Source organism: Oncorhynchus kisutch, linkage group LG28 (assembly GCF_002021735.2).
Source record: "Oncorhynchus kisutch isolate 150728-3 linkage group LG28, Okis_V2, whole genome shotgun sequence".
Taxonomy (NCBI): domain Eukaryota; kingdom Metazoa; phylum Chordata; class Actinopteri; order Salmoniformes; family Salmonidae; genus Oncorhynchus; species Oncorhynchus kisutch.
Genome location: NC_034201.2, coordinates 24729883 through 24755198, shown reverse-complemented (window position 1 = coordinate 24755198; position 25316 = coordinate 24729883). Strand labels below are relative to the sequence as shown.

Genomic DNA, 25316 nt, shown 5'->3' with positions numbered 1-25316 from the left:
CGCGCCAGAGCAGGTAATGATTAACACAAAGACAGAACAATAACCCAGCACCAACAAACATGGAGTTAATGAGCGACCAGCCCCACCTTGCATTCACACCCAGCCCCTACCTCACCTCCTTCCCACCTCACCCCCCACACAGTCCATTCACTAACCCTGGTGATTATCATTTGCTCCAACATCGGCCCTCCATACCACTATCTGCTATCAGTTCACGGACATCAGCTAGGATAATCTCATTAGCATAAGTAGGCATACTATCAATACTATCAGACACTTTAAAGGGCCCCGGAGCTCTGAGGGCTGGTGAAGGTGTGGGAGGCATCCAACATATCACTAATGTTATCAGATAAAGAGAGCTAGGGGGACAGGCCACGGGGCAGATTAATGGGTTTTAATGGGGTTGTGTGGGAACCACCTGGTGAAATAATCACAAACTCTAATTTGAAAGAAAGAGAAAGAAATGAGAATTGCATGTAGATTAGATTGATCTGATGCGCTGGAATGTGTCTTCATCAATATCTGCTGTTGTCTGTGTTGGCTTAGTGAAGGGGAGCAATAGTTTAAAGTTCAATCCTGCCAAAATGACCAAGACAAATATTAGGCATACTACTGTATCGTTAAAAACAATAGTTTGTTTTCTTTAGAAAGGCAGCCTCTCAAAACTAAATGTAGAGCTTGTTTGTCTTTAATTTCTACTGATCTTGATAAAATAAGAATCTACACCATTACACAAGCCTATACTTAATCATGAAATATTATGCAACATTTACATCTTCAAAAATCCTCACAACTAAGAAAAGTAAAGTACACCTTAACTTTCCCCCACGCATAGGCCTACTTAGGCTTTCAACACCTGGAAAGAATAAACTCAATAGGAGAAAATTAATTTGAGCTTACATTTTTCATTAGCTGGTGTTTTAATCTTGTGCTACTATGTACACCTCTTACAGCAGACACAAAGGTTCTCTAGGCATAGGTCTCACTCCCAGCTATTTGGAGGTGGTGTAATTAGAAACGTCTTAAAAAGTTAAGCCTCTCCTAAGGTTTGTGAATGCAATACTGTAATCCAAGACCTCCTCCCATCACACAAACACACGCTTGTGCTTAGCCTTCCCCGTTGCCCAAGCATTACAAGAGAAGATCTGTGTGTTTGACTCTGACCCCACCTGCATCTATTTAACACAACAACCAGGTACAATTGTTGCATCAACATCAACACAGCCTCCTTACTGCTTCCCTGGTGCCAGAGAAACACTGGGTGCTGCCTACGTTTTCATTAGGGAGGGAAACTCGATCTATGCTAGTTAAAGTCCTTGTTCATTGACCACAGATTCCTGCCATAGCTTAGGGTGATGTCAAATTATTGGGGTGTCTGCCCCTTGGTGTTAGACCAGGGAACCCCCACATAGTGCAGGCATTACCATCGGTGTTATATTCTTTATGAATTCCATTTTGCCTCCTTTATTTGTGTACTTTGGACTTTCGCTAAAGATGTTGTAAAATCTGACCCGTATAAAAACCAGATCTCAGGAAACAGAAAGGTGAGCCAATCTAACAGAGTGGGAGATGAGTTACATGCTGTCACATGTGCTCCCTCTCTGGCCTGTAGGTCACCAGGCTACTCATTATGGCACACACCTGTCACCATCGTTATGCACACCTGCACATCATCAGACTCACCTGGACTCCATCACTTCCCTGATTACCTGCACTATATATATATATTTTTACCTTTATTTAACCAGGCAAGTCAGTTAAGAACACATTCTTATTTTCAATGACGGCCTGGGAACAGTGGGTTAACTGCCTGTTCAGGGGCAGAACGACAGATTTGTACCTTGTCAGCTCGGGGGTTTGAACTCACAACCTTCCGGTTATTAGTCCAACGCTCTAACCACTAGGCTACCCTGCCGCTCCAATGCATATATTTCACTCCCTTTGGTTCCTTCCCCAGGCATCATTGTTTCTGTTTCAGTTTCATGTCTGTGTGCTGTTCGTGCTTCTTGTTTTGTATTATAGTCCGTTTATTTTATTAAAACACTCACTCCCGAAACTTGCTTCCCGACTCTCAGCGCACATCATTACACATGCATGGTGAAAGCCCACACATCTAACCTGAAAATGTCATTTTAAAGAATAAGACAGATATGAGAAAGATCTAACACAAAACATCTATTTTCTGTCTAATAACATTGATGTCACCAAAGGGGTTCACCAAGGTTACTGGGATGTTTAATATTTATGTAAATTATATTGACTGTGTGGTTCAAAAGTGTAATTGTGCAGATGATGATGATGTGATCTGCAGATAGTTGTTGATACCATTCAGACTGCTTGTCATAACCTGAGGTTAGTTTAACATTATGCAGGGATTTTTCTTGGCATAGCTTTGATCTGAAGGGTGTACATGAAAGGATACTAATAGTGTATTTTTATTTATTTTTTTACCTTTATTTAACTAGGCAAGTCAGTTAAGAACCAATTCTTATTTTCAATGACGGCCTAGGAACAGTGGGGTAAAATGACAGATTTGTACCTTGTCAGCTCGGGGATTTGAACTTGCAACCTTTCGGTTACTAGTCCAACGCTCTAACCACTAGGCTACCTAGTGGTTAGAGTGCAGTTTTTGAGCACAAAACAAGTGCAGCACTTGTTTTGTGCTCGAAAACTGCACTCTATATATATAGAGTGCAGGTCTAATCAGGTCTAATCATATATATGATTAGACCTGGATGCTAGGTCAAGAGAAGGACAGAGAGAGAGGAGAGGAAGAAAACGAAAACCAGGGAGAGAGTCAGAGAGGGCCGGAAGAAATAAAGTGAGCGGGAGAAAGAGACACACAGAGGGAGAGAGAGATCAGTCTTTTTTGAGAGGGGTGGTTAGGAGGGGATCTGCAGGGAAACAGAGGAGCTGCAGAAAATAGGCTTTAATGGGGCATTCACATTCAGCTGGCGGGCACAAAGGAGCGGCATTGCGATTTGGGAGCTGGGCTGATTGTTAGCCTGGTGTGCTTTAGTGCCGGCCGGGAGAACCCAGCTCTGACTGATTGTGGGGAAAGAATCATTGTTGAGTGGAATGTCAGCAGTTTTAAAGGAGGCCAGAGAGGACAAGGAGAGAGAAGGGTAAAGAGAGAGCATGAGGGAGAGGAGAGAGAGAAGTGGGTTTGGGGGTGACAGAAACACTCAGACAGAGCAAAGAAAGGAAGACAGAGAAAGAGATGCAGAGAGGGGGATGAGAAGAGAGAGAAAGCGGAGGGACAGAGGTGAAATGTGGAGAGAGGTTTGCTTTATTTATGGACCTTCTGGGCCCCAGTGCCCAAGCACCCCTCTCTCTCTCTCAATTCAATGCAAAGGGCTTTATTGGCATGGGAAACATATCTTAACCTTGACAAAACAAGTGAAGCAGATAATAAACAAAAGCGACATAGACAATAAAAGATGAACAGTTAACATTACACTCACAAAAGTTCCAAAGGAATAGAGACATTTCAAATATCATATTATGGCTATATACAGTGTTGTAAGGATGTGCAAATAGTTAAAGTACAAAGGGGAAAATAAATAAACATAAATATGGGTTGAATTTACAATGGTGTTTGTTCTTCACTGGTTGCCCTTTTCTTGTGGCCACAGGTATCTATCCTGCAGCGTTGCTTTATAGCATGATGTCAGGCAACAGACAGGAAGGCCAATAGCGAGCAGGGAACGCTCACTGTGCCACATTGAGGGGCTCTGGTATGGGGACAGTATCATCCAGTCCTCAGTCAGTAGCGTGGCAGTAGAGCACAGAGGAGTGAAAATCAGCCGTTGATTAAACAGGATAGAAATATTAGGCTAGTTTCTGTCTTAAGCAGACCATTGGCATGGCATGAACTTGAGGTGTGTGTGTGTGTGTGTGTGTGTGTGTGTGTGTGTGTGTGTGTGTGTGTGTGTGTGTGCGTGTGCGTGTGCGTGTGCGTGTGCGTGTGCGTGTGCGTGTGCGTGTGCGTGTGTGTGTGTGTGTGTGTGTGTGTGAAGGTCTACGTGCGTGCATTGGATGGGGCCCACATTCTAACACCATTGTGTCTGACATGAAAGGAGTTCGTGTTCCCCTCTCAAGCTGAAATTTGTTGGCAGAATGTTAGAGCTCTTGCCCACGAGAGTAGCCCAACCGGGGCTGGCGCATGGGCAGTGTGCTACGCTCTCTCTCTTCATCCTGTACCTGCAAAATGCAAAAATAAAATAAGAATAATTTAAGAATAAAAAAGATTGCATTTCAATAAAAGAAAGTACTTGACTAAAACAAATCTTCTCATGAGTATGTAAAGGTTTAAAGGAACTAAACTACAGTTTAGCAGCTGACAGTGTGATTTGTTAAATGTATACATGAATTAAGCCTTGTGTTCTGGCTCTAACTGCAATTAAAGGGATTAGGCCTACCTTGGATTGCTTTATACCATAATGATGCAATTAAGCGGGTCAATTTGCAGCTATTAAATAGGCCTACAAAAACAAGTACCTTATAATTGCATGTGTTTCAAAGAACCTTTTATGTCCTATTTGTTTACACACCAATTTAACATGTAATAAATGAAGGAACAATATAAAGCTATCTCACAAAAACAACTTAATTTGCATATGAGAAGGACAATTGTCCTACCTTTACAGTGATTTGCCAAATATGGGAAATAAATGGGTAAATAACAAATAGGAATATAAGTTAAACTTTTATTCAGGTTATGGTTTTGACTTATTTCTCAAGAAGAATATATTTAATTAATTTGTTTTTTAAAACCAAAAGTCTAATAGCCTACGTTTAAAAATAATAATGTATAGTCAAGTATTAAATCTGCCTCAAATGAGACATTAAACGTAATTGAGCATCAATCTAGAGAAACTGTCAATTAAGATATTGGATTTGGGGTAAATGGAGTGGAGGCGGCAGAGATCTTGGTTTATATTTGTCACCGAGGGGGCAGCCTCTGAGGGGATTTGTTTTGGGGGTGGGGGTTACAGAATCTTACCCCCTCCTCCCTCTTCTCGCTCGTTTTAGTCCATTGTTGTGACTCTTGCGCTCACAGTGCAGTGGAGTCGGATCGGCAGCGAGACGCAGCAGAAAGCTAACCCGCACCATTACCAGAGTGGCTAGCTAGCCTAATTGAGATTTAGCTCACTTTTAAATGTACTGCGTTCTGTTGGGACCAACTCATTTATGCACGGACTCTGAGCTATTGAGGCGCAAACCACGGTGCGCAAAGATTGACCAACATCTGCTCTATTATTGAAGCGCTGTTCTCGAATAATGTATCCACATTGACTGAGAAAGGATCGATATAAGGGACTACACCGAGAACATCGGAGATTTATCTGTTTCTATTTGCTGCAACCAACACGGATCTTGTTCCTTCCTATCGCAAGAGGGGAAATGTGAATTGAGCAGCAAGTTGCCCGAAGTCTCTCCTTATGGATGTAGCACTTTCAGCAGCATGAACCCGAAATAAGGAGCCAGGCGCGCAAGCCTCATTCTGCTGTGAGAACACAATTGGGTCCGGGTGAAGTGGACTTTGCGCCCCAGTTCCAAGGATCAGCGCTAACTCCTTCCCTGCCTGCTCCACACCGGCAGCTGTCCTTCATGTTATGGTTGTTTTGATGGATGTATAAGTGTATCTCCGATGTTTTCACCGGGACCCACATTAAAGGCAATCACCAAGAAACAGAAGCCCAATATTCACATCGATCGAATGGAACTGGGATATTCTGGTGCCTAATAGACTTTATCAAGGATTGATCATTAAGAGCAAAGACCGACAAAAAAGGTAATACGATTTCCTTGGACCCGGGAGGTTGCATAATTATTTCCTGGCTGTATGTTTCATTGCCAAATTGATTTGAACTCCACACATTGTACTAGTCCATGAATAACCTTTCTTGCAAAGAGTTCCATGGTTGGTTATGTTTTTTTTTTAAAGCTTTTTTAACATTAGGCCTATATTAGACAGTGTGATTCGGTTAGTCTAATGTAAGAGTTTTAATGAAATGCATGATAATACAGCCATACTTCTGTTCTTATAATGTATTTTTGACATTGCAAAATCCCCTTCAATTTCAGAATTTGCTCACAAGTGAATGAGAGATTGCTGAATGTGGCAGTATCTGTGCAGTAAAGAGTTACAACATTGTTTTCACTGTCATATCGATTTGATTGACTTTGGGAGCGTGTGAAACAGACGCGCACAAACATGACATGGTGTTGTTGTGTTTTCTCTCCCAATAGTTGATGCGATAAACCAACTGGACACTTTGGATTGGTTATATCAGTTAGGCTACAAAGATAGGCTTATAGGCAATAATTGTAACGCGCCTTGAGAAACTGATTTAAGTTATAGCGAATTTCTCACGATGATCATCTAGTTCAAATGTTACAGAAAGAGTTGTTGGAAGGTAAAGGAGCAGAAGACATCGTTTGATTTATGACAACATTGTAACGGCTAAAGCGAATCAATGATCGCAAACAAATTAACCGGTTGTGTGGATCCTCCACGACATTGAAGGCATGTTTATATTCCACTTGGTGCTTTTGTCATAAACACAGACAAATCACTGGGCAACTTTTACTAGTTTATTTCATGGTCTTCATGGGACCACATCGAGATGAACTCACCTTAAATAAGACCACATATACCCCCCCCCCCCCCCCCCCCCCCCCCCACACACAGTTCTAAATGGAGAAAGAATAGGCTATAGTTCATTCACGGGCATAGTTATTAAACTGTGTGCGCCATGGCGGCACGCACATGGTATGAATGGAACACTCCAGGACTGGCGCCTGTGCACAGTTGGCCCGGCTCGGTTCGGTTGGCGTCATGGCACCTGGACAAAAATAATCACGCCGCTCAGTCTTGTTCCTGTTGTTCCTGTTGCCAACTTTGGTCCCCTGTCACGCGATTATAAAAAATAAACATATTTCCATCAAATCAAAATGTTTTTTTGTCATCATAAGAACAGTCTGCTCTAAAAAATAGTTTAATGTTGAATAAATCCTCACTAGATTATTTCAACCTGGACTCAGTGGCAGACGTAACATAGTAAATGTAGATCTGTCTCCCTCCATTTAGTATGATACAGTATGTTACATCTTGTATGGTGTGTAGGCTAGTAATTTGTCGATGTCCAGCATCCATTTCGTATGATATGAATATATGATATGTTACGAATTACAATTTGTTGTGGCTAACGTTAGCTAGGTGGCTAACATTATCTAGGCTAGGGGTTAGGGAAAGGGTTAGCTAACATGCTAAGTAGCTAAAATGCTAAAGTTATCCATGATGTGATTCAAACACTCAACCTTTGGGTTGCTAGACCCACCTCCCTCCTTTAGTTATGGTTTCTAAGTAACATACTCATTTGAGTGTCACATGTTTACTTTTACTATGTTATATAAATGTTATGCCTAGTCTTTGAGGCAGGCTGATTATAGGGTGCTCGGGGAAAAAATGACATGTGTAGGCTTATTTTTCTTCTCTGTTCTGGCCTGTCTGTTGTGTTGAGTGTGCCTGTGAATTTGCTATTGTTGCTCCCCGATAGCTTCCTGGCAAGTCTCAAGTGTTTTCATAGTAACAGCCCATTATCCAGACAGGCTGTGCACCTTTCTTCCGGGCCGCACATTCACACCCTTTAGTTATTCATGATGCAGGGGACAGTGGACAATGTACTTTAATGACTAGACAGTCAGGACACCAGTTTAATAAGAATACAAGGCCAGTCTAAAAGAGTCTATTTCTATCACTACCTATTCACAAGGCTATATCCCACAAACAATTTCAGTGCTACTTACTGAAATCACATGCTACAATTTTAATTAATGACTGACTGACTGTCTCACTTTGTGTTGTCCTTCCAGGTCCGGTTTTTGGTGTGTGTGTGTTGAGTTTGCCAATGCCCGGAATCGGTGTGTGAGGCCAGGGTTAGCCCCCCTTCATTGTTTTGCTATCACACACACCTGCAAGATGGTGAATGTCTATACGGTTTGCATCGTCATACTCTGTCTGACTGTTGGACTCCTGACCAAAGCCATCGGGCCAGAAGACGTAAAAACAAAAGGTAGGTTTCTAAACATTGCCAAGACTGTTGTTCTTATATTTTATTTCTCCTATACTGATGAATGGTCCGAAGCCCTCTTGAGAATGATTTGCTGATGGACCACTGGTTGAATTCTCCCAGAGGGTGGTTTCTCAACTATGCAGTTTCTTAAAATACATCTCTCAAGTCTATACTTCCCAGCTTAATGTTTCAAGTGAGGTTGCTCAGTTCTGCTCAGACAAGTAATAAAATAAACCACCAACAAAAGCTTTAAAAAATAATAGAAAGGCCATTAAATGAACACTTCCCCCTCACATTTCCATTTTATTCACTGAAAGATCTCACTGGGGAAGTAATAAAGTGCCCGTAGCTGTACAGTACAGTAAGCCTTTGATTCGTTAGGTTGGTCTATTTATAGGAGAGCAGCGAGCCATAGGGAAGGTGTGATCCAGTCGAATTCAAGGTGACAGGAAGGAGAAAGGTTGTAATCATTTTTTTTCAGGGTGGGGGGGGGGGGTAAAGATGAAGAAAAAAAAATGTTTTTGGTGCCGTAAACCATGCTACCTGATCCCTCCAAGACCCCGGGGCTCGGAAGTGTAAATTTGTCTGGCCGGGGTTGGAGGGTAGGAAGGAGAGGATGGTGGGGGGGCCTTCCATTGATGCTTTACAAACACACGCCTGTCTTCATTTATTACCTGCCACAGCCATCCATTTTGCTCTAAGTATTGTTATGATGTGTGCAGATTGGCTACAGGCTCGGTAAATTGCAGCCCTCCAGGCTCACAGGAGCTGGGGTCTTTTTTAAGCCCCTATACTGATCACTATCAGGAATGGAGGAAGCCCTACTCTAGTCTAGGGTTTATTTCAAAAACTTTGATCAACTTATTTGCATTATTCACAGCTGTTTAGAGTCCAAGCACAGTAAATAACTTCCAAAAGATTTAAATACAATTCACTGATGATAAACCCCTCGGCTACCACAGCAGTGAGAGTGGTAAGACAGGGAGAGGGGGCTGTGTAAGGTGAACCCTGGTCGTTTTTCAATGGGCCTGTTTGTTAAGACTCCGTGGAAAAGCTCACTCCTGCCGTGGAGAATGCAGCACTAAATCTCTGCCAGAAAACATTTGATTCATTGGACAACGGTAATACTTCAGCACTGCAACACCATCCAGGAAAGTTCCTGTTTACCAACCAGAAAAAAAGAGAGAATGAGAGAGAGAACAGAGGTAGCCGTGAACTCTTTTAAGTGTGGCTGCAGGATGAACTTTGTGATATTTTTCTCGCGGAGGAGGAGTGAAATGTGTGCCACACACATAGTTCCGGAGCACAGGCATCAGTGTGCTAACGTAGAACAGTGCTGCTCACACTCAGGCTTTGACTGTGATTTACTGAGGAATATATCCCCTGCAGATATGACATAGATCAAAATTCATTGGCATGTAGGATACTTTGAATTTTAACTGGTTAATCACTGGTCTGTCCTAATGTGTTGTAAGCAACGTGGGTACAATATTATCGCTCACTATTGAGACAGAGTCAGTATATTACTGATAATATTGCGTTATGGCAGTTGGTTCTCAGCATTTCCTTTGTGGTGAAAGGACACTAATGTAGAAGACTTACATTGCCAAATGTGCCACCCAGGAAATAAACAAACCATAGCATACCATGGATTCACCTCTAAAGGAACTCGAGTCATGAAAGAGGCGAGTGCATCTGATGGCCAAATGGTCAAACCCAGCGTAGTTCCCCCATCCAGTCGAGTCACACCAGTGAAATGTTTTGTGTGGTGTTGTGTTTGTCCCCTCGACACTTGGTGACTATTCACACTCAGCTGTGAGTTCAAATGAAGGCCACAGGCCTCTCCAAGTCCTCACAAGTTCATTAGCATGGCTCTGTGTACTTGGTGGGAAACGTCGCCTTTCCAGGAATAATAGAAAGCGGCACTTTTCAAGTTGCCACAGCTTTTTATACTATGCTGCAAAGTAAATTCACAGTGTGTGATGGGATGGTAAACGAATGGCTAGATGGGTCAATCTCATAGTCAAGTGAATGGGAGTTTTTTAATGGACAACGAACATATAAGGTACTTATTACAGTGTAATAGACCTGTATTTTTTGTTGTTGCTAATTTGAGTTGAATTCAACCAACCATACAAATGATGAGGATAATCGTGGCAATTCAAGAACACTTAAAAAAATGTTTTTATCCAAAGCTCAAGTCTTGAGGTTTTAATATGTGATACCTCTTAAAGCATAATCATGGTATTATGAATTGGCTCTACAAATGGAGCATTACAGAGTGAACAGGGTCGTGTTGTTCTCTCACCATTAACTTGGTGGCCTAGCTCTCCCCTGTGTATTCCTCCTCTACCTCTGCATGGCTCGTAGAGCAGTTAGGGAGAGCAGCTCCTCAAGCAGGGGGAACAGATTGCCTTTTGACTGACTGAGGGGGCTGCAGGAAGTAATCACACAGAAAATTGGCCTGGAATTTGCACTTTTCAGCGTTTTGACTGAGCGGGTACATCGTATATGGCTGAACGAGCAGAGGCCAGGGGAGCACTTATCGTGACACATTAGCCCCCAGTTTATCAGTGCACTCCATCACCCACCAACCAACCAGCCCACATTCAAACACAAGCATGCTGAGAAATGCAAGAAACACATACTTCTATGGAAGCGTTTAGATGTAAACTGAAACCTAGGGAGTTTTTCTCTTTTTTAAAAATTATTCTCACAATTCCTCTCCTCTCTCGTTCTCTCTATACAGATCTGAGAGTGCCTCGGCCACTCATCTTGCCTCATTACCCGGAGAATGCTACAGCGGTTGTAGGGGGACAGGTTAAGCTGCTGTGTAAGGTCCACCGGCCAGCCTTCACCAAGGTTCAGTGGCTGAAGAGAGACGGAGATCGCCTGGGAGCCGAGGGCCAGCCACATCTTAGAGTTCTGACGGCACTCCAGAGCAACATCTCCAAAGTGAACTCTCTGTCTCTGAGCAACGTTTCTCTGGGGGACACTGGGGAGTACATCTGTATGGCTGAGACCACCACACAAGCTGGACACCAGCTTCAGTCCATGCAGTCTGCCTGGCTACAGGTTCTACCAGGTAAAACAGAGTTTATTAATCAGGCTATGGGATGCTTCTCACATAGAATTAGGAATTAGAATACATAATTTAATAGGATCTCTAGGGCTTTCCATTCAGTGTAGCCTTGTGTTTTATAGTCAATTATATCCTGATAGTAATTGATGACTAACAACAATAAGTAGTTGGAAGTCAATGTATATTAATCTCATACCTTGTCTTTCCTGTTAGAGACCCTGATCTCTCGTTCCCTGGACCAAAGTACGGCCATTGAAGTCCCAGCAGGTAATGGCCATTGAACTGCCTCTATCCCAGTGGAGTAGAGAGAACAGAGAGGAGTATGAATGAGGATGACAGGGGTCATCTGTGTGACTGAGAGGCTGTTTGGTGGGCTGAAACGGTGCTTTCTCTCCGAGCCTGTCTCTTAGACCTCCACTGAACCATTGCCACCCCATCGATTTATTTGTGAAGGCCCATCCGCTGTCACGTTCATTAGCTTCATCCTTTTTATCTTTCCTTTCTCTTTTATTTTTTCGGGTAGCTAGCTTGCTCTCACTCCCACACTGATCTATGCTGAACAAAACAAGGAGCAAAGAGAGGTGGAGAGGCCTCCGGTCGCCACGGGAATTTTTTTTTGTATGTGTCGGGTGGGTCAGGGGGATAATGTGGGCGAGAATTGAAAGGTCATAATTGAGGGAATGGCCACTCTTTTTAAAACGAGATGTGCCCACTGATTGTACTGTGTGTGTACGTGTCTTTCAGCATGTGTCAATACTCACGTGTTTGTTTTGTCTCCCCATTGTCCCTGCAGTTGTCCTGGATGACCTTGGTGAGGACACCAATGAGCACCTGCTTCTGGAACCGGGTGATGTCCTCAAGCTGCGCTGTGACACCAACCGACCAGGGGGCGTGTACTGGTACAAAGAGTGGACCCGGGTGCTGCACACCGCCCGCATCCAAATACGCGGGGGCGTTATAGAGATCACAGACGTGACGTACGAGGATTCTGGGGTGTATGTGTGTGTCCTCCGGGGAACCAAGGAGCCCCTGAGGAACTTCACCATCACTGTAGCAGGTGAGGTCTGGATCTAGAAAAATAAGATCTGAGCCTTAGAGATACATGTAGGATCCAATCTAGTTTTAGGTTCTATTGATACATTTCTATGTTCTAAATTCACCCTTTCTAAATGATCAGTTATGATAAAGTTATTAACTCTTTTCATGTCTTTATGCTACTCTCTCAGACTCACTGGGCTCAGGTGATGATGATGAGGACAATGGTCTAGAAGACACGTCAGCTGAGATAGATAATGACCAGGTCTACTTCACAAGAGGTCCCTACTGGACCCACACCCAGCGCATGGAGAAGAAGCTGTACGCAGTGCCGGCAGGGAACACGGTCAAGTTCCGCTGCCCGGCAATGGGCAGCCCTCTGCCCTTCATCCGCTGGCTGAAGAACGGACACGAGTTCAGGGGAGAGCACCGCATTGGAGGCATCAAGGTGAGACAGTGACCAACCTGGAAGCAAAGACAGAAAGAGAGTGGCTAAGGTGGGGAAGAGAAGGAGGGTCAAGGAGGGAGGGGGAGAAAGATGGTGGATCGCGGTTTTCTTTATTAGTGTATATCCTCCACATACTTTGGCCTCAACCCTGGTACCTGACATTTAGTCTCAATAGGGAAGTAACACATTGTGAATCTATTTAAACTGGATCCATCAACAACAAGTTACCATAGAGACAGACAAGCACTTCCAAAGGACAAGCCCATATAACTTGTATCCATAGGAACGGTCCAACACACAACGTATAGACCACCCATTTCTAACGTGTCCGTTTTGTACATTTATAGTTGAGACACCAGCACTGGAGCCTGGTGATGGAGAGTGTGGTGCCTTCAGACCGTGGGAACTACACCTGTCTGGTGGAGAACAAATACGGCTCCATTACACACAGCTACCTTCTGGACGTGCTGGGTAAGAACACACACACTCACCCACTTCATAACAAAAACCTCTCTTCACCTACCCAACAATAGTCTGCTGTTTGCTCATCTGACATTCAACTCCCAAAGCTGGGAGTGATAGTATGGGAAATTAGCAAAAGTAATTCCCTCCACCATCCTCTAATTCAACCAAATTCTGTCAAACTTAACACAAGCACTTTCCGCCTCCTCTCCATAATGACTGAAAGTAAAGTTGGCATAAACTCATTATAAAGTCTGCACAGCTAGTCAAAGCTCCATGGTGTGTGCAGTACTATACGGTATTGTCACCACCCTCCTACACCCATCACCACCCCACTCTAGACATCTAGACACAGGCCCGTCTCCCCGCGGAGCCACTGCCGACCCATGATACTTAGCACATGTCAGACTTAATTACTGTCACGTCCCAGCTCTCTCCCCGCTCTGCCCCAGCGGCATCTCACTAGACACAGAGAAACACAGAGGTTCTAAAGCCCACCTCAGACAGAGGGAGGATAGAGACAAGCAGGGAGCCGCCAGAGCGGCTGGGCCCACGGGGGTGCCACGATTCAACCAGCACCCGCCCCGGGGCTTTAGAAGTCCACCAGGATGTTTCATGATAGAGAGACACACAGAGGCAGTAAATATCAGGCCTGTCGGGGATAAAGATGGGGGGCGGAGGGGCAGGGGGGCTGGCGTCAGCCGCGGCAGGGGAGAGAGAGCGTCCCAACCAGTTTTCCCCCTGACCTGTGACTGGCCAGTTTGTTTTGCCGGCTTGGCAGTCTGGCGTGGGGTCAACTACTGTCTCCAAAAGCATGTGAGGGGGAAAAGAGCATGCACACAGAGAGAGAGATAGAGAGAGAGATAGAGAGAGAGATAGAGAGACTTCAAGGCTGGCCTGGCTAGAAAAGAAAGCTGCTAATGAAACCAATTAGTGAGACTGCCTGAGTATGGCTGGCATTGGTTGTGAGAGACGCTGCCTGCTTATCGGTCCCTTCCCCTTTGGCGATGCTGTGCTGCACTGCGATCAGTCAGATTAACACTGGTCATTACCACTGGCCTTTCTCTCCATGCCTCTGAAACGCCACATGTTAGAAAACTAAAATACTGTAATTTTAGATTAGTATTTACTTCAATGGCTAGGGTATTTCAGACAGAGGAATTTCCCGCTCGCTGTCTCCCTGGCCGAACTTTGAACTCTTCCCCCAGTCAAGGGGAATCCTCAATGCCCTCTGAAGTCTAACACTTTCTCTCTGTATTTCACCCTCCCTCCCTCCCCCTACCTCGCTCTCTGTTTTCAGAGCGCTCCCCACACAGGCCTATCCTGCAAGCTGGTCTGCCAGCCAACACTACAGCGGTGGTGGGCACTGATGTCCAGTTCTTCTGTAAGGTCTACAGCGATGCCCAGCCTCACATCCAGTGGCTGAAACACATTGAGAGAAACGGCAACCGCTACGGTCCAGACGGGACTCCTTACGTTCAGATACTGAAGACAGGCAGCCTAAACATGTCGGAGGTGGAAGTTCTCTACCTGACTAATGTGACCATGGAGGATGCTGGAGAGTACACCTGTCTGGCTGGAAACTCCATCGGCTACTCCTACCAGTCTGCCTGGCTCACTGTCCTCTCAGGTACGTTTCTTACTCAAACAATAGTATGGCAACATATGGCCAAAGTAAGGAATCTAGAAGAGTTTAGAAGCAATGGTCCCTTGTCTTTTGGGTCAACATACTACAGGTCTTTTTGTATCGTCAAAGGAGTTCAGAAGGAATTGTCACTTGAGCTTGAGACAGTTAGTCTCTATCCAATCCTCTTATTTCCTTCTCATTGTCTTCTCACAGAAGAGGACGTAGCTGACGAGGTGGACTTAATGGAGACCAAGTACACTGACATCATCATCTACGCGTCTGGCTTCCTGGCTCTGGTCATGGCCATCGTGATTGTGGTGCTGTGTCGCATGCAGGTCAACCCAAGCAGAGAACCCTTCGATGTCCTCCCCGTCCAGAAACTCTCCAAGTTCCCCCTCCGCAGACAGTACTCTGTGGATTCCAACTCGTCAGGGAAGTCCAGTGCGTCTCTGATGAGAGTGGCCCGCCTGTCTTCCAGCTGCTCCCCCATGCTGGCCGGAGTCATGGAGTTTGAACTGCCCTACGACCCTGACTGGGAGTTTCACAGGGAGAAGTAAGTCCTGCTTTGACTTACTCATTTGTTAGGGGTTTTGTTGAAGTTGCTTAATGGTCATTGAATTCCTCCATCTTGAATGTGTGTTTTGGTTTCTGTTGAGTTCCATGTATCTACAATGTACTGACCATCATTGTCCTTCCTCTTTCCAGTCTGACTTTAGGGAAGCCACTGGGTGAGGGCTGCTTCGGTCAGGTGGTCAGAGCTGAGGCCTATGGGATCAACAAGGACCATCAGGAGAACATCTCCACTGTGGCCGTCAAGATGCTGAAAGGTATGAGCTAGGTACCATCTTCTTAGGAGGAGACTGGACAATGACTAGTATTTACTATTAACTCTATTTCCAGATATGTTCATAATGTGTGTCCTTCTCGTTCCCCAGATGATGCCACAGACAAAGACCTGTCAGATCTCATATCTGAAATGGAACTGATGAAGGTGATGGACAAGCACAAGAACATCATTAACCTCCTGGGGGTGTGCACACAAGAAGGTTAGTTCAGGACAAAAGTTCACAACAGATAATGACAACCAAAAGTCAAAAGCTACTATCTCACTTTTGCTCCTCACTCATTTGATTCTAGCCCTGCTCACTGAAGTTGCCATTAATGGTGGCCCCATACCTCCAGGCATCCTCAGTGAGGGTGGACTCAGTCACAAACGTTCTCCTCTCCCCCATCAGGTCCTCTGTACGTGCTGGTAGAGTATGCGTCTAAAGGCAGCCTCAGGGAGTACCTGCGGGCCCGCCGCCCCCCCGGCATGGACTATACCTTTGATGTGACCAAAGTGCCCGAGGAGCAGCTCACCTTCAAAGACCTGCTGTCGTGTGCCTACCAGGTGGCGCGTGGCATGGAGTACCTGGCCTCCAAAAGGGTGAGTACTATGTACTAATGGGGTTTGGCCAGCAATTGAGCTTGTATACCCTACCTCTATCCTTTGACTTTCAAATGGATGACTTTGGCCCAAGGGGTTTAGTTATCTCCATATGTATTCTATCAGGTTTCAAATGTGTACCTGGCCTTCTATAGAATGCCTTTGGCCTGAAGGGGTTTAGCCAACAAGCAAGAGCAAGTTGCAAACCCCTCCCTCCTTCCTTCCCTCCTACCCCCAACACTCCCTTCCTCATTCACTATCCTCTTCTCTCTTATCAACACACCATCCTGTCATTCCACAGTGAAGTGGTGGTTGAGCCCTGTTTGCCCCTCCGTTCATCCATCCCTCCGTCCTGCCTCCCGCAGTGGGCTTTGTCCTTTTTAGCACTGCCATAAATCTGTTAGCAAACAGGCGCAGAGCTGTGTCTGTGCCCCGGCATCGGGTTTCTGTCTCTGTGGCCTGCTAAGAATGCAGCAGTCTGAAACCACCCCACCATTACGGAGCCCCCGCAAAACCAGGGCTTTCTCATTTCCACCAATCCCCAAATGCCACGTCAATTTCAAATGAAAACCAAAATAAACTTAATGACATCCATTCAAATCTGGCAGACAGGGATTGTTTTTCGACGAAACCTCCAGATCTATATAAAGTCGACTTAATTTGGTGCGTCTGGTTAAAATTGGACGCTGCGTGTTGACTTAAGACCGGGTCTTTTCATTTTAGAAACTTACAGCGAATAATTTCTTTGTCAATCCTATCTGGTTTTACCAGATGCCTGCAGAAACAGACAACCGCAATGTAGACCTCTTCACGTCATTGCAATACTTTAATTGTAGGGTATCATTTCACAAGCACTTAACATTAAACTCAAAACAACATATATCTATCTTCATGTTCAATGACTTTACTCTGGTTTCTCCTCTCTATAGTGCATCCACAGAGACCTTGCTGCCAGAAACGTCCTCGTCACAGAAGACAACGTCATGAAAATCGCAGACTTCGGCCTTGCAAGAGGAGTACACCAGATCGACTACTACAAGAAAACCACCAACGTGAGTTATCCTATCCTGCTATCCCCCTGACTGGCTCTGTGGCACCTTGTCCCTCTCCTAAACCCAGATATAAGTGCCTGTGCCAGGGCTGTGCTGCTGTGCGTAGTCTGGCTGGCCAGCTTTTAGAACAGCCCCTGCTGGAATGTGTAGACACAGCACACTGTCTGCTCTCTGTCTAGTGTCACCCAGTCGGCTTGTGCCTGTTTGCAGCTTTAATGCTCTTAAAGACAGATGTTTGATGTGTGCCCACTGATTGGCAGCCAGCTTAATGGAAGATAATTAGAAAAAGGGGACAAGGAAGGGAAGTGGGCGAAAGAACGGGAGGAGTGGGGGGAGTGGAGAAGACTGAATGAAAGGCTAGAACTGCAATGGTGCTTCGGCTCTGGCGTTGTGGCAACCGACTGACTTACTGCCTGTCCACCGCTCACTAACCGTGGTTGTTCTGTTTTGCAGGGACGTCTGCCAGTGAAGTGGATGGCACCAGAGGCCTTGTTCGACCGAGTCTACACACACCAGAGTGACGTGTGGTCGTTTGGCGTGCTGATGTGGGAGATCTTCACCCTGGGGGGCTCACCGTACCCCGGTATCCCCGTGGAAGAGCTCTTCAAGCTGCTGAAGGAAGGCCACCGCATGGACAAACCCTCCAACTGCACACACGAACTGTGAGTAGACACACATAAGTGCATACCAAAACTTACCAAACACTCACCACAGCATTCTCCTCACCTAACCCTTCAACTTGAAGTTGTAAATTGATATTTATTACTGTGTTGTGAAAGAAAGAAACAGTAAGTGGACGTTTGCCTTCCTTTAGAATATATATTTTGGGTCCTTTCTCCTGTGCTATATTTGTATGTGTGTAAATGTGAAAATGCTGTGGATGGGTTATATACCTTGATACTAACTAGCCCTGTCTGTCTACGTGTATATACCCCGATACTAACTAGCCCTGTCTGTCTACGTGTATATACCCCGATACTAACTAGCCCTGTCTGTCTACGTGTATATACCCTGATACTAACTAGCCCTGTCTGTCTACGTGTATATACCCCGATACTAACTAGCCCTGTCTGTCTACGTGTATATACCCTGATACTAACTAGCCCTGTCTGTCTACGTGTATATACCCTGATACTAACTAGCCCTGTCTGTCTACGTGTATATACCTTGATACTAACTAGCCCTGTCTGTCTACGTGTATATACCCCGATACTAACTTGCCCTGTCTGTCTACGTGTATATACCCTGATACTAACTAGCCCTGTCTGTCTACGTGTATATACCCTGATACTAACTAGCCCTGTCTGTCTACGTGTATATACCCTGATACTAACTAGCCCTGTCTGTCTACGTGTATATACCTTGATACTAACTAGCCCTGTCTGTCTACGTGTATATACCCCGATACTAACTAGCCATGTCTGTCTACGTGTATATATCTTGATACTAACTAGCCCTGTCTGTCTACGTGTATATACTCCGATACTAACTTGCCCTGTCTGTCTACGTGTATATACCCTGATACTAACTAGCCCTGTCTGTCTACGTGTATATACCCCGATACTAACTAGCCCTGTCTGTCTACGTGTATATACCCTGATACTAACTAGCCCTGTCTGTCCACGTGTATATACCTTGATACTAACTAGCCCTGTCTGTCTACGTGTATATACCCTGATACTAACTAGCCCTGTCTGTCTATGTGTATATACCTTGATACTAACTAGCCCTGTCTGTCTATGTGTATATACCCTGATACTAACTAGCCCTGTCTGTCTATGTGTATATACCTTGATACTAACTAGCCCTGTCTGTCTACGTGTATATACCCCGATACTAACTAGCCCTGTCTGTCTACGTGTATATACCCTGATACTAACTAGCCCTGTCTGTCTACGTGTATATACCCCGATACTAACTAGCCCTGTCTGTCTACGTGTATATACCCTGATACTAACTAGCCCTGTCTGTCCACGTGTATATACCTTGATACTAACTAGCCCTGTCTGTCTACGTGTATATACCCTGATACTAACTAGCCCTGTCTGTCTATGTGTATATACCTTGATACTAACTAGCCCTGTCTGTCTACGTGTATATACCCTGATACTAACTAGCCCTGTCTGTCTACGTGTATATACCCCGATACTAACTAGCCCTGTCTGTCTACGTGTATATACCCTGATACTAACTAGCCCTGTCTGTCCACGTGTATATACCTTGATACTAACTAGCCCTGTCTGTCTACGTGTATATACCCCGATACTAACTAGCCCTGTCTGTCTATGTGTATATACCCTGATACTAACTAGCCCTGTCTGTCTACGTGTATATACCCCGATACTAACTAGCCCTGTCTGTCTATGTGTATATACCCTGATACTAACTAGCCCTGTCTGTCTATGTGTATATACCCCGATACTAACTAGCCCTGTCTGTCTATGTGTATATACCCTGATACTAACTAGCCCTGTCTGTCTATGTGTATATACCCTGATACTAACTAGCCCTGTCTGTCTATGTGTATATACCTTGATACTAACTAGCCCTGTCTGTCTATGTGTATATACCCTGATACTAACTAGCCCTGTCTGTCTATGTGTATATACCCTGATACTAACTAGCCCTGTCTGTCTATGTGTATATACCCTGATACTAACTAGCCCTGTCTGTCTATGTGTATATACCCTGATACTAACTAGCCCTGTCTGTCTACGTGTATATACCCTGATACTAACTAGCCCTGTCTGTCTACGTGTATATACCCTGATACTAACTAGCCCTGTCTGTCTATGTGTATATACCTTGATACTAACTAGCCCTGTCTGTCTATGTGTATATACCCTGATACTAACTAGCCCTGTCTGTCTATGTGTATATACCCTGATACTAACTAGCCCTGTCTGTCTATGTGTATATACCTTGATACTAACTAGCCCTGTCTGTCTATGTGTATATACCCTGATACTAACTAGCCCTGTCTGTCTATGTGTATGTGTGCAGCTACATGAAGATGAGGGAGTGCTGGCATGCTGTGCCCACACAACGACCCACCTTCAAACAGCTGGTGGAGGAGCTAGACAGAGTGCTGCTGTCTATCTCTGACGAGGTGGGTGTCTGGATCCCCGTTCACACACACACACACACATACACAAACACACACACATACACAAACACACACACACAATCTGCTCGCCAGATGTCCTGTTGCAACAGACTGTTCCAGCTATAGTTTAGTTTATTACTGTAAGACACCCTGTAGTTCAAGATTAGAAACCAAATCTCTCTGGGTTTGTACACAGCACAGTGTCAGATAAAATGTCAAACCTACTATACATCACACAACACAAACGTCAAGCTTAAAAATACAATAAAATACACAACAACACAAATGCAAAGTGTTACCAAACTTAACTGTTTCTCTCCTACTTCTTTTTCTTAGTACTTGGACCTGTCGACACCTTTTGAACAGTACTCCCCGTCGTGCGAGGACACCTCCAGTTCTTGCTCCTCGGACAATGACTCTGTCTTTACCCACGATGCCCTGTCCACCGACCCCTGTCTGCTGGGTTACCACGACGTGCATTCTCGGGTAGACATGAAAACGGCACTGCGGTAGACTGTGGCTCCAACGGGAGTCCTCTGGCTCAAAGGGCATTACCTGGAGAAGTTTGCGTTAGAAAACAACCATGTTGCATGAAAAGTGTAACTTGGACTGTCTGCTCTGGGACTGTGCCTAAGAACAGTATCTCAAACCTTGGCACTACAGGACCCTGGTCATCTAAAATGGCTGCCTCTTCTTCTTCTTATCAGGTTTGGGGTGTTATAGTAAAAGGACTCTCTTTTGTTTGGGTCTCTACAGAGAGGATCGACAATGGGCTTCTTGTACTCAAAACTCATCCGAGCTTGTCTCTGAACGGTATCCAAACTGGGCTTTTAAACCAGAAAAATATGTTTTAACAAAAAATATGTTAACACTTCATTTTAAGTGTCCATAATAAACCATTCATAAGGCATTATGAGGCATTTACAAATAGTTTTCTCACATTTTATTACTAATTATTCCTACATTTGTAAATGTTAGTAAGCAAGTTATTCACACATGTATATATATTTCCTTAAACATCCTGTGATGAATGCTTGTTCTTTTCCCAGGTACTGCTGGAATGTCTACCATCTTTTTGTGAGAAATGACACGGGTCACTCAAAACCTTCAGAAAGTGTTTATAAAGTATAAATAGTGCACACTTTAGATTACGGACTGCAAAAATACTTTACTAATAATTAGTAAATGGTTTATAAATGCCTTATAAATTATTTATTGCAGAACCTTAAAATAAGGTGTTACCAAAAATATTTATTTTGATATAAAAAAAACAGAGAAGTTGATTGTTAAATATAAATCTCTCTGTATATAAGATTATTTTACATTTTGCTATTTAAAATTGTCTTAAATCTCAGGATCTCTTGTATTAAAAAGTTGCTGTAGGGGCAGCAAAGTGCCTGAATTTTTGATTTCCTGTGAACATATTAAAATAGACAAATATTTTATGTACATATCACAAAAAAGACAATTACCTTTTATAAATTATTCCAAATGATACGAAAATGAAGGTGTTCAACTGAGGTGAAGAAAGAAATAATGTATTCAAGTGTTTTAACGGACAAAAAGTCCTCGCGATTCTCATTCCATTTCATCAAAACAACCTCAGCCCCGTTTGTACTCTGCTCTGGCTTTACATGGCATTGTGGCCAGTCAGTCAAAGCCCTCAGGACCCCCAATCCCTTATGCTTTCAATTGTTGCATACATAAACTAACTGTAAGAACAGTATGGTCTGGGCCCTGAAAGAGAAGAATACAATTCAACACAGGACACTGTGGGAATACAGGGGGAGCAGCCCAGCTTCTACTGTCAGTGCTGTATGAAAAGAAAAGGACTGGACCTGCATGTCTGAATGTGAAAGGCCCAGTGTGATTGATTTCTAATGGGAGAATCCTCCTCTTTTGTTTCCCCTATAACCCTTTAACCAGGCCCAGTGTGTTTGCAGGGGTACAGGCTGAGGCCGGACCTGGACAATAGGCTCTTTGGCAATCCTGATGGGTGTGACTGTGGGGACACTGTGGGGACAGGGAGGGTAGGGTGATCCAGGGGTAGCCTCAGCCCCTCAGCCTGGGCCTGTGTGCAAATGAAGAGTCCCTTATTATGTTAATGCATGGCTCCCACTGATAGCCATCTTTATCCTGCTACCATCTTCAATATACAAATGCTAATTCTGATGCTCTGTTACCATTGGGAAGAACTCTAGAAATGTCCCCCAGGGAATGCAAAGGGTTCACCTCAAATCATATAGATAAGCCTTGCATGTTGCTGTTTCAACAACGCGTCACAATCTAACTGCCCTGGGTTGTTTTTCATACAGATGACTCAAAAGCATTTTTAGAATAAAAATGGTGATGTTGTCAGTTGAAAGCAAAGCATAATGCTCATACAGTAAAAATGAAGAAATATCAAAAGCTATTCAGGTAGCAGGGCAGTGGGGATGGCTACCTTCTTGTGTATATTGATATCCTTACTGTTGAGTTGTGAGATTTATTTGGTGTGTCATCATTTTTATAAAACAAAACATTCAGCAAATTAGCTCAAAAATGTATTTTTTTCTCCTGTAAGGCAGCTATACCAATGCATGACCTCCAACTGAAAACCAAACCATGAGCTTCAGAACAGCCTCTTTGAATTGAACTTTGCCCTTCGACATCGAGAGGTTTATCACAAAGATCCTCAGTGTTGTTGTTTTGATTCCCGTACTACACAACGTCAGGATCAACTGCATGACATTCCATTTATGTACGCCCAATACAATTGTAACAATCACAATGTTCTTTAAAAAAAATCCTCAAGAATATTATTTTTTGAAATATCTAATTTATTTGTTTTATTGTTTTGTTTTTATATGAAATAAAGTATAATTTAAAATATCAACTTTGTCTCTTTCTGTGGCCATGTGTCATTCTTTTAGAAAGAAGGAGAGAGGAAGAGACAGGAGGCACAGAAAGAGAAAGAACGACAGCAGCTGAATACAGGGAAAGGAAAAGAAAGAAAATGAGAGTGTGAGACAGACAAGAGAAAGAGAGATGAGGGTTAGGGGTTAAGGGGTAGCGGGAGAGTCCACTCGTGATCACAGAGAACCAGTGCCTTTTAAGTGGCACGCTTAACCCCAGCACACGGCTGGCTTATCTCTCATGTGTAACAAATCATGACCAGTCAGTCAGAGGAGGACCAGGCAGGGAGCCATCCGGCTTTGTCCTACCCAGGGCACGGTTCTCTCTGCTGGGCCTGATAGCAGCCTGTGTCTGGGGTTAGAGGCCATCTGATCCAGCTGGGGACAGGGAGATAAGGCCAGAAGGCCAGATATCAGTCTGGAGCTGATCTATCTCACCTCCTCACATCTCTACATGCTCAGGATGCCTGGATGAGGGGCGGTGTGTGATATGGGAACATAAATTCATAAAACCCAAGACGCTTAACTCTGGACGTGATACCTGACATTCTCAAGACACAGTACCTATCCCTTTGAAATTCTACAGCTTAGTGGGTTTGTTAAGAGTTTTGTGTGTCTCCCAGAGAGTGCACTTGAAACTTCGCTTATAAAGCAGGACTGAGTAAAAAGAGTGCTAAAACCCCCCAGTGAATTCCCATTCATTCACATACACATCTTATCTGGAGATGTTGAGCAACCACAGCTCATTGGACAGACTGTACTGTTCAGATAAGAGAGTGTGTGTGTGTGCGCGTGCTTGTATGTATGAGTTTGAGTCAGTTTGGTGAGCGTTTGAGGACACTCCCTTGTCACACGTATATGTGTTTTCCCCGGTCTGGTAGTGGTTTTGAGGCCATTCATATTTTCCTATTGTATGTGGGCTCCATGGAGCTCACCACTGTGGCTTTGGTCAGAACAGACTGGACAGAGCAGGGGGCAGTGGGAGAAGAGGGACAATGGCCGGACAGGGACATGCTGAGAGAGGACCGGATGGACAGAGCAGGGGCTGGGGGTAGGGGGGAGTGTTGAGCGCCAAGCCAGGTGTTGACTCAGTGGTTTATATCGGCTGACTGTGTTCCTGGTTCCCGTGTGGCTGCTGAGGCCATGATTACTCAGCCATCATTGTGGGGAAAGCAGCCATCCTTGTGGGGCTACATCTCACACAATCTCCCCACCTGAATCATCACACAGAGACAGATGAGTGGGGAGTGTTGTTGTTCAGGTTGTGGCTGTATGGCTAATAGCTATAATGAACAGCTTACACAGAGCCCTGGAAAGATATGGACATGGAAGAGGACAGGGCATAGAGAGTTTCAGATGAGTGGGCAGTGTTGTTGTTCAGGTTGTGGCTGTATGGCTAATAGCTATAATGAACAGCTTACACAGAGCCCTGGAAAGATATGGACATGGAAGAGGACAGGGCATAGAGAGTTTCAGATGAGTGGGCAGTGTTGTTGTTCAGGTTGTGGCTGTATGGCTAATAGCTATAATGAACAGCTTACACAGAGCCCTGGAAAGATATGGACATGGAAGAGGACAGGGCATAGAGAGTTTCAGATGAGTGGGCAGTGTTGTTGTTCAGGTTGTGGCTGTATGGCTAATAGCTATAATGAACAGCTTACACAGAGCCCTGGAAAGATATGGACATGGAAGAGGACAGGGCATAGAGAGTTTCAGATGAGTGGGCAGTGTTGTTGTTCACGTTTACAGGGTGAAGTACAAGTTCTGGTTCAGGTTATTTATTTTTATTTATTTTTTGGGTCGAGGTGAGGAGGACGATTATTTAAGATACTGTTTGAAGAGGTAGGGTTTCAGATGTTTTCGGAAGATAGGCAGGGACTCTGCTGTCCTAGCAGAATATTGCAAAATATTTAATGTTATTGGTGATGCTAAATGCTTTACTCTCTAAAATAAAGAGTAGTGTTAAAAATGTCTGCCTCCATCTAGATTAGTTTAGCAATGCTGGCAATGATAATGGGTCCTCCTGGCCTAAATTATCTAGGGTTCATTACACCAAATGTTTTATATACCATCCAATATCTCAAAATAGGCTACACGTCAGTT

General features: G+C 44.3%; 1 protein-coding gene across 1 annotated transcript; it reads left to right on the top strand.

Annotated features, from left to right (window-relative positions):
- Positions 1-5053: 5053 nt before the first annotated feature.
- LOC109872880 (fibroblast growth factor receptor 4) lies at positions 5054-23188 on the top strand. The gene is made up of 16 exons (XM_020464295.2): positions 5054-5797; positions 7882-8081; positions 10831-11166; positions 11377-11430; positions 11957-12220; positions 12390-12646; positions 12994-13117; positions 14409-14738; positions 14949-15288; positions 15441-15562; positions 15671-15781; positions 15971-16161; positions 17091-17213; positions 17667-17875; positions 20217-20322; positions 20656-23188. The coding sequence occupies exons 2-16, from the start codon at positions 7988-7990 to the stop codon at positions 20830-20832; spliced, it is 2838 nt and encodes a 945-aa protein (XP_020319884.1). The 5' UTR covers positions 5054-5797; positions 7882-7987; the 3' UTR covers positions 20833-23188.
- The last annotated feature ends 2128 nt before the right edge of the window (positions 23189-25316 follow it).